This window comes from Centropristis striata, chromosome 4 (assembly GCF_030273125.1).
Source record: "Centropristis striata isolate RG_2023a ecotype Rhode Island chromosome 4, C.striata_1.0, whole genome shotgun sequence".
NCBI classification, from domain to species: domain Eukaryota; kingdom Metazoa; phylum Chordata; class Actinopteri; order Perciformes; family Serranidae; genus Centropristis; species Centropristis striata.
The window spans coordinates 20,381,251-20,397,193 of NC_081520.1; the positions used below are offsets into that span (position 1 = coordinate 20,381,251).

Below are 15,943 nucleotides of genomic sequence, written 5' to 3' on the forward strand. Positions count from 1 at the left end.
GCAAAAAGTAAAAAAATGAGGTGTATTTTAGCTTAAAAATATCAAAAAACTTGTCAAGACTTTCCAAAACCAGTAAAAATATCTAATCTCAATGACGCCACAAATACCTTAGAATTAGTGTATTCTGACTAATAACAAGTGGCTTTTTCTTTGTTCACATTTTAAATTCTTTTTTGAGCATGATAGTGTATTGAAAGCAAAAAAGATTCAAAATCACATTTTATGTTGGACTAAAGGACTAAAAAAGACACAAAATGACTAAAAAAAGACAATTCTATTCTAACTGATAACAAGTGACTTTTTCTTGATTCTAATGAAATACACGTGACCTATTTTCTTAATATGTGTAAAAATATTCTTTAATTAATAATCAGTAAATGCTAGAGCCATCATCTAGACATAATGATATGATAGGCATTATATTTATAGAAACCAGCAAAGTCACACTAAAAACTAGTCAACTTTTCTTCATACAGCTACAAAGATTTTTATCTGTATGTAGAATATTTTTATTAAAATTCTTGAAATAAGGAAAAAGTTGTGAAATCTTTATATCAAACAAGTGAAACAGTCTAAAATAAAAACTGCTGACTAAGAAGAACTATCTGATCAGACAGAAAATAAGCAGATATCCTCTTGATCTGAGATATTTACTCTTGCTTAGATTTAAGTTTTGCAGTGCAGTATTTGTGTCCTCTATGAGATCTATGAGAAAACAGAGCCTGCTCTAAGTTTAAGGTACATTCTGTTATTAAATTTAGGGCTAAAAATGTCCCTGAAAAGCTTCTTCTAACCCTGATAAGCGGTTTAGGAAACGTCTTGCTCTCGCAGCGATAGAGAAGCCTGTTTTGCTCTAAGTCATCATTGAACGTCCCTTTTTCTTTTGTTTTTCCAATATAAAAATGCTTCTAAATGGCTTAGTTTAGCAGCCAGCTCAGTGCTAATGTGTGTCTCTGCCTGCAAATCTCAAACAGCAGAACAACAGTGAAGGACAGACAGACAGACAGACAGACAGACAGACAGACAGACAGACAGACAGTAAAAGAGGAGCGGTGGGAGGAGCATAAAGTCCGGCGGGAGGAGCGAGATCGTTCTCAATGTCAGAAAAGCAGCGATTTATTAAAACATCATGGGAGATTAGTTGAAGCGGCAGTTATTGGTTTTCTAATGGAACAGTCTGTTAATCCTCCCGCTCTCACTCTCCTCTCTCTTCCATAAAGACATTTCACTGAGTTAGTGCCTCCATTTTTACAAATTGCCCTCAGCTTTGCGGTGACACTTTCGATTTTGAGAGAGACGAACATTTGCATTTTTCCTCCCGTTCCCCACGCTAAGATAATAGCTTGGCAGCAGAGATGTTCTGGCTTGGCCTGAGCTGCTGTGTGACTGGATGAGTGTGTGTGTGTGTGTGTGTGTGTGTGTGTGTGTGTGTGTGTGTTGTGTGTGTGTATGTGTGTATGTGTGTATGTGTGTGTGTGTGTGCAGGCCTCCACTGCTTGTCTTTGTGGTTATGTGCAGGCATGCACGCCTGCATTCGTCTTCTTACACAGTGTGTGGATTTACATGTGCAGATTTAGTGTATGTTGGGTTTCAGAGTGTGGACAGTATATATAATATATATATAATATATAGGCGTTTGTTGTATTTGTGAGCTAAATGACCCTGACAAATCCACAAAAGTCGACTTTACTAATATGACAGCATAACAAAAACACAAAAGGGAAGTTTAAATTTAGCCCACCACTGATCTAAAAATATATCTTTTTTTTTTTGGTAATTGTATGTCTTTTTGTGTCTTTTTTTGTCTTTTTTGTTTCTTTTTTTGGTCATTTTATGTCTTTTTGTGTCTCTTTTGGTCTTTTTGTGTCTTTTTTGTGTCTTTTCTGGTCATTTTTGTGTTATGAACAGCAAATTATTTGTTTCTTACCAAGATAAAAAAAACTTTAGATTTAGAAGTGTTAGATCATTTATCTTGTTTTAAGAGTTAATTCATTATATTAAGCGTTCAACATGCTTATTTCTAGATTTAATACAGTGTGTGGATTTGCATGTGCAGATTTAGTGTATGTGGACAGTATATATAATGTATAATATATATATATAATCAATAGGCGTTTGTTGTGTTTGTGTGCTGCAGTTGGAGCTAAATGACCCTGACAAAGCTGCAGAGATGCACAGACACACGGGATGCAGAAAAGAGGACTTTATGTTCCGCCAACTCTCTCCATATCAGAATTACTTATTCAGCAACAAACAGCAACAGCCAAATCCACAAAAGTCGACTTTGCTAATATGACAGCATAACAAAAACACAAAAGGGAAGTTTAAATTTAGCCCACCACTGATCTAAAAATACATCAGCAGGGAGGCAGGAACAGAGAGCTATTTTCATGCTTTTCTAGCTTTATATCCTCTCAGCGAGAATCTACAGAGAGCAGCTGCAGCCAGCAGCTCAGCAGGGAGCCTCCATACTGTAAACCCTCCAGCTACTGGACTGTGACCACGACCTTTGACCTGTGGACAACATATCACCGCCAGCCTCCACAGCAGCTCTGGGGTCACATTGATCCATTCCCTATGGGGATGGTGGTGTTTTCTTTGTGTGTGTCACCAGCTGAGAGAAATGATGTAATGCTACAGTTTCTCTTATTAAAAGTTATAAATGATCTGGATGGAAACATTCACAGAGAGTTTATAATAACTGTTAAACTGTTCAACTTTGAGCAGCTGAAGAAGACATTTCATGTTCTTGTTATCTCACTCTGATGGCTTCACTCTTTATCTGATGAGCTGTTTAACTCTTTGGAGTTTGAGGCTATTTTGTCTGTTTTGGACTCCTTTTCATTCTGCCTGAATAAACCACTTAAAAATCTTCTTGTTATTAAATGAAATAGCCTTTATTGTCATTATATATCAACTATACAACAAAATTGAAAGTGCCACTCCATAAGGTGCATATGACAATCATGAGTAAAACATTCAAAAATACCGAGCTAAACAAGGACAGAAACAAGAACAAGGACATGTGATGTAATAAATATAAAGTATAAAAATAAATAAATGACTACTGAAAATGCTATAATTTATAGATGAGGTAGATTGAATATTTTGCACATATCAATTGTGTTGCACATGTCCGTTTTATTGCACATTTTAATTAATTTATCCTGTGTGGGTGTTGAGAGTTGTGACAGTTGTGGCTTCACTCTTTATTTATTTTATTTATTTGCTGTTTAATACGCTGCTGTTTCACTTGGCTTTACATTATACAATAACTTATGTTCCAGTCCTGATCTGGATCATTATGAATCCGTCCCTAGTGCCTTCTGCGTGCATGCTTCACACTTTTAAATGTTGATATGTCATTTTCTGTCCCTCAATCAACACATTATCAGCAGCCTATTATCATATGAGTTTTAAACCTCCTGACTTAGTGTCAGATCTCAGTAGTTGTTGTCTTCAACCTCACTGCAGCCAGATTCTCCCAGTTAGGATTTCTGTCTCATGAAACAGAAATATCTGCAGATTTCTCCTCCTGTCAAAACAAACAGTGCAGGTGATTAAAACCTGTAGAAACAAGATGCAACACAACAGCAGTCTGTGTGTCTCTGTGGTGACAAAGACATGAAATGACGACAAAGAGACAAAACTGACCACCATATAGTATATAAGACACAAACAGACACAAATGAACCAAAAAAAGAATAAAATGACTACAAAGAGACACAAAACTGACCATAAGAGACACCAAATGAGCACCAGACTACCAATAAGACACAGAAGTATACAGAGACACACAAAACAACCAGAAATAGACATTAAATTACTACAAAGAGACACAAAACGACCACAAATGACTAAAAAATGGCGCCCAGTGACCAAAAACACACAAAATTGCAGCGGTGTCTTTATCTGGGTGTGTGTGTCTTTATGTGTGTGTGTGTGTGTGTGTGTGTGTGTGTGTGTGTGTAGAGAGACGGTGGGACCTTTAGTCTGTCTGAGCCCAGCGGCTCATTGTTTCATAACCCACCTATGTGGAAAAGGTTCTAAATAGTTGAAATGTCGTGCAGAACTCAAATGAATCACTCCATCTGTAGTTTTCTTCTTTGTCTGTATTTATGTTTCCTCTCCTCCCTGTGTTCAGTTTGTCTGTATTAATGATTCCTCTCCTCCCTGTGTTCAGTTTGTCTGTATTAATGTTTCCTCTCCTCCCTGTGTTCAGTTTCTCTGTATTTATGTTTCCTCTCCTCCCTGTGTTCAGTTTCTCTGTATTAATGTTTCCTCTCCTCCCTGTGTTCAGTTTCTCTGTATTAATGTTTCCTCTCCTCCCTGTGTTCAGTTTCTCTGTATTAATGTTTCCTCTCCTCCCTGTGTTCAGTTTCTCTGTATTAATGTTTCCTCTACTCCCTGTGTTCCTCCAGTGAAGCCGTCCAAGCCGAGGTGCTGGATGGACGGGAAGCTGCTGGAGGGCAGCGACGTCAAGCTCAGCTGTAAGTCCAGCGACGGCTCCGACCCCATCAGCTACAAGTGGGAGCGTCTGCTGGACAAAGGGAAGAGCCTGGCCAAGCTGCCCAACCTGGCTCTGATAGGTGAGGAATAACACGCTGAGTCAGCAGAGAGGAACATTCATTCTCATATTAGTGCTTTTATAGGCCGCATTTATCCAGGGAAGTGTTCTGCTGAGCACACTGGCTTTTCCTTTTTCTTTGTCTTCACATCCACACATCTGCACAAAAGGTCTGAAAACAAGATAAAAACACAAAATCTCTCTGTTCTTAAAACAAGCAATTAAAGCTGCCTGCAGCGATGAACAGCAAGTTATTTGGTTCTTACCAAGATAAAAAAAACTTTAGATTTACAAGTGTTAGATCATTTACCTTGTTTTAAGAGTTAATTCCTCATATTAACCCTTTGGGTTTTGGGCTATTTTCTCCATTTTTTTAATACAAATTTAAATATTTTTTCCATTAGTCTTGGTATCAGTTTTTTCAGCACACCCTCTAACACCTATATGACCTGATAATTATTTATTCATTTTGACTTACTGGATTAACATTTTAGCCCCCAAAAACTAAAGTCTGATTTAGAAAATTATGTTTATTTTTACTTTCAAAACACAATCATGCTCTGTGAAGAATTTTAAATGTTGCAAATGTGAACAAAGGTTGAAAATATTACATAAAAGAGGTAAAATGAGGATTCCTGCTAGTTCTATATCTTTAGACTAAATATATTTCACCTTATTTCTGGTTGTACTTGTTCTATCATTATTAAACTAAACTAGCTCAGAGTTACAGGCAGAACTTTAGAGGGAAGTTGACGACAGGGTTAAACGTTGCTTCGTTTTTACGTCGTAACATCATGAAGAAGTAATCCGCTGGCGCTTTTATGGACTCCAGAGGACTAAGTGTTCAACATGCTTATTTCTAGATTAAATAATCTTAATTTAATAAATCTTGTCAAGGTGAATTATCTGTCCATGCAGCAAGATAATTTCCCTCAGATTTACTGTTTTATCTGGTTTTTAGACCTTTTATCAGTGAGAGGTGTGCTTTTGGAGACTGGTCATGAGATGTTGCTCTACTGATTTTTTTGTGTTTTTACGCCCCAGACAAGCAGAGCAGCATCTCATTCCTCATCAAACACAATAAAAGGCAGACCCAGGAATTAGACCAGACCGGCTACATGTTCAAGTGTTTCACTGCTTCCTGCATGTTTATCCTCAATGTCAGTGACGTTTTACAGGAGAGACACTGAAACACATTTTATGGTTGAAGAAAGACAGAGAGAGCATGAGGGGCGAGACAGAGACAGTGATGGAGTGTTTGTTTAAGAAGGAGGCGCGTCACACTGAGGAGGAGCTGAGGAGGAGCTGAGGAGGAGCTGAGGAGGAGCGATGGAGCCCCACGGCCTCATGGGACATTCACTCATCCAGCCCATGACAACCATGTGATATCACCTCTCAGCAGAGTAAATAATGGCTGCTGACGCCGCGTGTTACCGTCCAATGAAAACTAATTAGAGGAACAGGTGTTGTTTGGTGGAGGTCATTAGTCTGAAGCTTTGTGTCTGGGCATGTGCCAGTAGAACAGGGGTGGGCAACAAGAGGCCCGGGGGCCACATACGGCCCTCACCCTCACTTGAAGTGGCCCTCAGTACAACTACATGCATTTGAGCATGAAATCTTAAAAGTTCTGTGTAAAAATGCACAAAATGACTTCTTGTAATTAATGTTGGTATGCTGTTCTTACACTGAAAAAAAAGAAATCACAGTAAGTGGTTATTTTTTATTTGCTTCAAACCTTAAAATATATTTATACTGTTAAACATGCATTTGAGCATGAATTATGTTAAGTTACTGCACTGTAAACATATTTAAAATGTCAGTTTATCATATCTGGTTCAGTGACGCTCCTATATGTGGCCCTGTGGTAGTGAACATGATAAACTGTGGCCCCCTGCAGCATTTAAGTTGCCCATCCTGCAGGAGAAGGTTGGTGTTTAGAGGATTCCCAGCAGGAGAAGAGCTCTACTATTAGCTTTCTGCTATAAACTGTGTCTGTTACTGTTGATGCTGGTTCTGATTCAAGAGGAATGCCAGAATCCACCATGTGAGTGAAGAGAGCCTCAGGGCTGCAACCAGACAGTGTTTACTTCCTGTTTGGTGCAGAATGAAGCGCCAGCTGACAGACCAGCTCATTTTCTCCACTTTACACACAATCCAAGACACCAGGCAGTTACAGTGACTTCATGCATGCAGGTATAATTCACTTGAGCCACGCTGACATTTCAGCGTCACAGACGTGTTGATGAGCCGACAGCTTCAGTCTGGATCCTCCTGTTTATATAAAACATCCCAACAGAGTTACATTAGGAATCACAGAGCTGTTTGATCTCCTGCAGAGGAACAAGTGGTCTGCATAATGTGCTCTTTAGCTGTTAATGGTAGTTCTGGCTTTGGTAGAAAGAGAAGAAAGGCTCCAGAATCAGAGTCCTAATTGGGACAATGTGAGCCGACTAAGAACCCTTTAGTAAAACATTATAACTGTTAATGAAGCTGAGGGAGACACCAGCAGGATGCACCACAAAAAACTAGTCTAAAACCAGATAAAACAGTAAATCTGAGGGAAATGATCTTGCTGCATGGAAAGATCATTTACCTTGACAAGATTTCTTAAATTAAGATTATTAAATTTAGAAATAAGCATGTTGAACACTTAAAATAAGAAATTCACTGTTAAAACAAGATAAATGATCTAACACTTCTAAATCTAAAGGTTTGTTTTTATCTTGGTAAGAACCAAATAATCATCAGGTCACTCTGCTCGGGCCAGTTCATCACTGCTGGCAGCTTTAATTTATCTGGTTTTAAGAGTTAATTTATTATTTCAAGTGCTCAACATGCTTATTTAAGTTTAAGGCTCCTGGCTGAAGTCTTTCATAAACTATGCTGCACATTTTAGTCAACATATGTGACCCATACAAAGAACAATCTGCATCTATATTTAGCATTTTTTATATTTTAACACAGTATTAACAGGAGCACTCGTAGGGCCTCACCTCTCCTCTGCAGGGCTGAAAGCAGAGAGGTAAAATACCCAAAAAACAACAAGAAGTGACATCGCCGAAATGTCAAAGGTCACACAATCAAAAAATAATACTAATAAAATAAAAGCTCCCCAAAGGAAATACAGAAACAGGAATTTTACATGACAACTAACACCGAAACATGAAGAGAAAAGTAAAAAATGGACTTTTGGTGAAATATAAACCATCTGATTGATACAGACATCATGTCTTTTATTTAATTTCTATAGATCTGAAGAATCCAGAGCTGGTGACCCTGAGGAATCTGACCATGGACAGTACAGGAGTCTACAGGTGCACAGCCAGCAACGACGTGGGGGAAGAGAACTGCACCATCGAGGTCACCATGCAGCGTGAGTTTCTGGGAGGGAAGGAGAGTCGACCTCAACCTGAACTGACACAATGATTGATGGTTATTGTTTCAAACTGCAGCTGGAAATACATTTATTCCCCTCCGACCCTCCTGGAGCTGCAGCACTACAGGGACCACTCGAAACTTAACCCTTTGATGCACAACATGGAATATCTAAAGTCACCCCACTAAGTTTTTATGTTCTATATCTTTGCAAAAAATGTATTTCATCATTCAGTGTTGCAGGTTATCCTCAAATAACTTACGTCATAATTTATTGTTTTCATATCTTACTTTTTGATTAAAACCCTTTTTTTATCACTACTCTTCTAATGCACAAGGTGATTTCTGACCTATGTTGTGCATTAGAAGGTGTTTATATGTTGTCACCAATTTAAAACCTGACAAAGAAGACACAAATATTAACTATCCTAGTTTCTTAAATTGGTGTTTTTCCAATGGAAGTTATTATTTGGTGGCTCTAATAAGTCTCAAATGTTAAAATATGTGATTTTCCAATGTAATCTGGTGGTTCTAACAACTCTTTTAAAGTTAAACCTTCAAAATAAGACAAACATAGTTACACATATACTCACATTGTTCATTTAGTGAATCACTTTTTGTATCACTACGCTTCTAATGCACAAGGTCATTTTAGACCCATGTGTGTAAACTTGATGTAATAATACAAAAACTATTTTTCTTCATAAAGTATGAAAGGAAAAATGGATATAATGATCTGTTGTAATAAAAAAAAAGACATTCAAACACACAGCAGCATTAATAACATGGAGAATGAATGAGGGTCATTTTAGACCATGTTGTGTATTAGACGGTGTTTATATGTTGAACATCAAAGGGTTAACCCAGTGGTCACCACCTCTGCTCCAGCTGTTTGTTTCGCTGTCACCATGAAGCATTTCCTCCTCCGAGGATCGGATCATGGTGGAGAAATGACACATGTAGCAGCTCAGCAGAGTTAAATTGAATTTGTCCGCTGTGGCACAAACACAGAGTGTTGGAGGTTTTTTGCAGTAAATGAGAACTACCCTGAGCGTGTGTCTATTTTTTATTGTTTTATTGTTTTATTGTGATCCCCATTATCTGCAGAACAACTGAAGTTATTCTTCCTGGGGTCCAACACATAATATACAGCACATACAACTTAAATTAAAACAAACTTAAAGAGTTAACAATGGGAATAGTGAAGAAAGAAGAAAGAAAGAAACAAACAAAAGAAAAGAAAAACAAAAGAAAACCAAGAATTTAAAAGATTGCAAATTTTCAAAATCAGGATCTTTTATACATTCTTTACATTTTATACGTTTAATGCACTATAGCTTTATTCATAACGTAGTAGTAAATATACCTTACTAACATGTTATTCTATATTTATAATATAGTAAGTATGCCTAGGTTGTTCTTTTTATTTAATTGTGTTGTTATTGTCTCTGTGTGTAATGCTGCTGCTATAGATCTATCTATCTATCTATCAATCTATCTATCTATCTATCTATCTATCTATCTATCTATCTATCTATCTATTTTAATAGTACATTAATAGTAATAATTGCCATATATATCCATTTAGGAGATGTTATTTCATCTTTACCTTTATTATCGTGTGTGTGAAAGATGAATAATAATATGCAGCAGCTGACTCTATCTCTGATCTCTTTCTCTGAACAGAAGTGAAGGATTTCGGTAAGATAGCAGGAGCAATGGTGGGAATCTCCCTCGGCGTCATCATCGTCATCGTCATCATCTGGCTCGTCTTCAGGACAAAGGAGAAGAAGAAGTACGAGGAGGAGGAGACTCCGAACGAGATCAGGTTTAATCATCTTCTTCTTCTATCGCTGCTTCACTGTTAGACCAGATAAAGAGCATGTTAAAATGCTAAAATGCTACCATTGCATGGATGAGTGCAGTTACTTTAAACCTGTTGGAAGCATCAACAAAATGACAGTAAGTCAAAATAAATAAATAATTATCAGGTCATGTAGGTGTTAGAGGGTGTGCTGAAAAAACTGACACTAAGACAGCATGGTAAAGGTTTTTAAGTGGGAAAATTATTTAAATTTGTATTTAAAAAACGGAGAAAATAGCCCAAAAGCCAGTTAGGTTTTATAATCGTCTCTGAGCAGGAACAGCTGATGATCTCAGGAACAAACAAGGAGACGGAGAGATGTGTGGTATAATCAGACGGATGAAAGATTCCTGGAAACAATAAATTACAGGTTACCTGAGCAGCTGGTCCGGGGGAGGAACACCTGGAGATCTCTGGACCTCCATGAGGAGGATCTGCAAGACATGAAAAACCAAGAGAGTTAAAGTTATGAAGTTATGATTAAATATAATTCTCCTTTTTTTTGTCAAAAATATATGGAGCCCCTTAAGGGACATTGAAAGAAAGAAAAAATCGAAGTGAGAATTCAACAGAATTCTCACTTCTTGTTGTTTGATTGTTGTTTCAGCACCACGGACAGCTCACGCCTAACAGAAACTGCGCAGATCATACACATTTGCAGGAAGTCAAATCGAAGAATGAAAACAACCAGCAGATGTATGAATTATGACAGAACAACACACCAAATCGACCATATACAATGAAGTCTGGTTGACATTTGGCTTCTGTGGTAATAATCAAACACAGTCGATCCATGTGGATTATTCACATCACAACATTAGTTACAGATGAACCCAATCAGTAGATAAGGTGTTAGCACACAGCAGAACATAGGCCTGCATCAGACAGAATCCTCACATTATCATCTTTTGTGTCTTTTTAAGTCATTTTGTATCTTTTTGTGTCTTTTTTTAGTCATTTTGTGTCTTTTTTTGTCATTTTGTGTCTTTTTTGGTCATTCTGTGTGGTTTTTTAGTAATTTTGTGTCTTTTTGTGTCTTTTTTTAGTCCATTTGTGTGTTTTTTAAGTTATTTTGTGTCTTTTTCAGTCATTTTGTGTCTTTTTTGGTCATTCTGTGTCTTTTTTAGTCATTTTGTGTCTTCTGTGTGTTTTTTCTTGACATTTTGTGTCATTTTTTAGTCATGTTGTGTCATTTTTGGTAATTTTGTGTCTTTTTTTTGGTAATTTTGTGTCTTTTTTAGTCCTTAAGTCAAACATAAAATGTGATTTTGAATCTCTTTTTTACTTACTTCTACTTTACTTATTATCATTCTCAATAAAGAATTTTAAATGTAAAAAAATTACAGGTGAACCCAAACAGTAGATAAGGTGTTAACACACAGCATAACATAGGCCTGCATCAGACAGAATCCTCACATTAACGGCGATTGTTGTTTCAGCACCACGGACAGCTCACGCATAACAGAAACTGTGCAGATCAACCAGTTAGTGTGGAAACCAGTAAGGACACAACAATTAATCTTCCTGTTGTCTCCCAGTGTTTACTGGTACTGTTTAAGGTTGAGCTGCCAGCCGTTGTGAGAAATAAAGCATGACGCGATCCGAGCCGTAATATTAGGACCACCGTGTCCGACTGGTCCCTCCTCCACCCTACACCATCATAACAACACAACGCAGAGCTCCAGGGTTACAAATACAACTATACATTTATTTCCTTTCTTACATACATGTTTAGATTTTTTGTAACAACATATGTTTTTATGAAACTTGGCTGGGTGGGCCAGTGAGTAAAATGGGCGGGCCATTACTGGCTACGCGTCTGGACTACAGATCTCGGTGAATGCTCTTGGTCTAAAAATAAAAACAACTACAAGGTCAAGTGTTCATCGATTATCTTTTAAGAGCCTCCTCTTCACACCTCCGTGTGTGTGTGTGTTGGTGTGTGTGTGTGTGTGTGTGTGTGTGTGTGTGTGTTGGACCCTGAGGGCCACTAATGACACTTGTAAAAGCGACAGCCTCTTTTTGTGACAGACTGAGTCGGTGTAGGTGCATATTTCCTGATGTAACGTGAATAATGCAGCTCGTCTGAGGGACGCTCAGTAAATAATGGAGCGGAGATGTTTTCTCTTTTATACCATGTTCAGATCTCAGTGTTTCCACCAATGTGTTCAACCAGACAACATTCATCTCCTGGGGCTGGACTTAGAACAAACCTCACTGCTGTTTAAAAGTTTTAGTTTTGTTTTTTTATTTGCACAGTTAGAATTACATAAAATAACAAAGATAACAAATAGTGTAAAGTTCAGGGAGAGGCAGAAAACCCAGATGGGATTTAAAGCCTCCACCTAAAATGTCTATATCATAGCATGTCATAATCTCAATATTTCTTAAAGTAAAACTACTTTTTATGTAACTTCTGTGGCTCACGTCGTCCTCGTAAAACTTCACTATCAGCATTTAGAAAACAAAGACAGGAAAAAGGACCAACAAGACATAAAATGATGACAAAATTAAGACACAATATGTCCAAAAAAAGACACAAAATGCTAAAAGAGAGAGAGAGAGAGAGAGAGAGAGAGAGAGAGAGAGAGAGAGAGAGAGAGAGAGAAAATTACCAAAAAACACACAAAATGATCAAAAAAGACACAAAATTACCAAACAGACATAAAAAGACACAAAGAGAGAGAGAGAGAGAGAGAGAGAGGGAGAGAGAGAGAGAGAGAGAGAGAGAGAGAGAGAGAGAGAGAGAGAGAGAATTACCAAAAAACACACAAAATGATCAAAAAAGACACAACCCAGATGGGCTTATTTATTTAAAGCCTCCACCTAAAATGTCATAGTTATAAGAAAGTAATAAACTGATTATAGAAAAAATACACAACATCAACAAAAAGTTATAATGACAATAATAAAAATAACAATATAAAAACACAAATATGAACCTGATATAAAAGTGTATTTGTGTCCGAATTATGTTAAATGTTAAAACATCAGTTGAATGGGCTTTTAGACATCTTCTGAAACATGTTATCCAGATGGAGTTCTTTGCCAGATATGAAAATGTTTTTATTGATCATTTAGTCCCTAAATTAAACAATGAATTGACGTCTGCATGTCAGAAATCTGGAGGATGAAGATCTAAAGATTGACACGTTGGATAAGAGTCAACCTGAGAATTACATTTAAAATAAGTCTTAAAGTGCTCTGGAAAGTTTTCATGATGTGAATATAAATAAAAACAGATATTAGAGAGATATTGATGTGATGAAGAGTATCTGAAGGTCCAGATGAGTTCTGGGACTCAGATCTGGTTCATCCTAACAAAACCTTTCTGAAGAACCAAATCTCTGTGGAGTTTAGTAGGAAAGGTGCCCAAACAATATTACAATATGAAAGATATGGATAAATTAAACTATAATAAAGTGTACGAAGACAGTTTGTAGTTAACAGAATACTAATCCTCCTAATTATACCAATAGATTTACTTATTGTGTTGCTAACCCAGTGTGTATTTGTGCTTTCCAACCAGAGTTATAAAACATCTCTGTTGTGTCTGAGGAGGAACCTCAGAAGCAGACGACAGCTTTCTATTTCTGACTCTCTGTAGAGAATATAAACCTGATATCAATGAGATAATGTTACATCCTGGTGACCTACACACATGATTTATAATAACTGCAGTTTCAACACCATCCCAGTAACAATCTCAACTCTAATGACCTGCGTTTTGTTGATTAATGCTTCTGTCAGCGTCGGCTTGTTTCTCTTCTTTGTGCTGTTACGTAAGTGTTTTATTCTCCCTCCGTCATGAAAGAAGGAATATAAAGGGAAACTTTCCATTGTGTTCTCAGCAAAAAGTTTTTTTTTTACTTCACCAGTTGTATCTGGGGAACTGGTGATTTCAGCAGATTTTATTATTCCATGCAAATGTGTTTCACAAACTGAGGAGCTGGGGGAGCTCATGGATATACGAGGTCCCCAAATAATACACAGAGTCCCTGTGGAAACTATTCCAGGGGTCCGGGAATAGTTTTAGGGAGCGCTGCTGTGTTTGGTAGTTTATTGTGTCTGTGCACTGACAAAAGGTCTAAAAACCAGATAAAACAATAAATCTGAGGGAAATTATCTTGCTGCACCAACAGCCTCATTAAAAACCCATCCCATATTAAAAACGCAGGAAGATTTCTGAAAAAGGGAGATGTAACAGTTTTTTTAGATCGCTCTAACAAAGCTATTTTTTCATTTTTCTTAAAAAAAAAAACATATGTAGACGTTCAGGAAGAACTCAGGACACTCAAAATGAAGTCGGATCAATGATAGGTATTGTGGTTTTGCCAAAAATGCTTTCTGTTCGAGGCCAGAAATTCCAGTCTGTCCACCTCTGGCTGCTGTCACTGTGCCAGAAGATTCCACAGCTGTTAATTCTGTTAATTGCTCTGCTCTGATTGGGCGACCGCAAAGCCTTTGATGCTTTGATGTGATTACAGTTACAGATACACGCACACACACTCCTCCAGATACACGTGTTTCACACACACACACACACACACACACACACACACACACACACGCATTTTGAGGTTAAAGGTTATAGGTTGCTGTATAAATAAATACTTGAAAAGGAATGCTTGTTGTAGGTGTGCTCCTTGTATTTCATATACTATTATAACATTACTAGTATTAATTGTTATAAATCTCTGAAGAATATCATCATAGTGTACATACACTGGCAGTAGCCCCCGTGGCCCTTTCACTATTTACCCAGAGGACATTTTCTAGTTACTTTTTTTACACTTTTATATCATTTTTACATAAATTGCTACAAGAGACCCTTGTAACTACGTCATTCTGTGTGTCTGTGCGTGTTCTTCATCTCTATTTTTAGAAGTTGATGTAAAATAAATGGCCCTTTGTCATTGTTTTCTCTCTCTCTGCGTGTCTGTGTGTGTGTGTGTGTGTGTGTGTGTGTGTGTGTGTGTGTGTGTGTGTGTGTGTCCTCAGGGAGGATGCGGAGGCCCCCAAGGCGAAGCTGGTGAAGCCCAACTCGTTGTCCTCGTCCCGCTCCGGCAGCTCCCGCTCCGGCGCCTCCTCCACCCAGTCCATGGTGCATAACAGCGCCCAGCGCGGCCACCGCCCTCGCCCTCCGGCCGTGGCGGCCCTGAAGGAGAATGGGCAGCCTCCAGGTTTCCCCCAATCCCCCCCCTCCTACACCTCGGTGGTGCCCAAGACCCCGGAGCCCCCCGCCACGCCCAAATACACCTCCAGGAACACGTCTGGGCCCACACCGCCAACCCTCATGGTCCCCGCCCAGACCAAGGCCTTTCAGACTGTGTAGGACTGAAAGCAGCTATTCCTCCAACATGAGACCCCCCCCCCAGCCCCCATAACCCATAAACCCCCCCCCCCCCCCCCCAAAGACTAAGACTCTTCCATAGACAAAGAAATGCAACTAATTAAAAGGATGTAATTAAAAGAATCAATATTATAAGTCCAAACGTACTTTTAATGAATGCATATTAAAAAGGGAATAAAATAAGACATGCTTGCCCCCTTCTGAATTACATAAAACAACAAAAGAAAAGAAAAAAAACAAGACCCAAGATGCAGCAGAGATGTTTGTGTCTCATTCCTGGAGGCAGAACTTCTTTTCTGAATTCCGTCTTTTGGCTTTGGGAGGCGAAAAGAAGCAGCGAGGTGGAAGGAAGGAGCCCCCCCCGACAGTCTGCAGCTTTTATTTATTTATCCAATCAAAGAGTTTTAGGGAGAAAGGAGAGAAGAAAGAAAGGAGGGAGAGATCTACAGTAGAGACAGACTCTGAGACAGATAGGGATGGAGTCATGCAGCTGGAGAGCTTTGGACAAGATGGAAACAAGAGGAGGAACGTTTGAGACAGCTACTGGTTCTCTCTCTCAGAGGAGGAAGAGGGGGAGGAAGAGGAGGAGGAGGAGGACGAGGAAGAGGAGCTTCTGTGATTCCTGTCCCTCCACCTCCGACTGGCTGCCTCCACCACCTTCTCTCAGACCATAAAACCCTGTTTTTGTCCCGTGGGCGGGGCCGGTGGTGTCCGTCCATGTGGACAGACCAGTGAGCATCATCTTCCTCGGCGCTCTTCATCCTCTCATAACGAACCGTGAGAA

General features: G+C 38.6%; 1 protein-coding gene across 1 annotated transcript in view; it reads left to right on the forward strand.

The window, feature by feature from the left end:
- clmpb (CXADR like membrane protein b) overlaps positions 1–15,147 on the forward strand; it is a 118,322-nt gene extending 103,175 nt beyond the window's left edge. The window contains exons 4-7 of the mRNA XM_059330818.1: positions 4,422–4,589; positions 7,818–7,940; positions 9,629–9,770; positions 14,808–15,147. Of these exons, the coding sequence (XP_059186801.1) occupies positions 4,422–4,589; positions 7,818–7,940; positions 9,629–9,770; positions 14,808–15,141 (767 nt within the window). The 3' untranslated portion in view covers positions 15,142–15,147. The remainder of the gene's footprint in view (positions 1–4,421; positions 4,590–7,817; positions 7,941–9,628; positions 9,771–14,807) is intronic.
- The last annotated feature ends 796 nt before the right edge of the window (positions 15,148–15,943 follow it).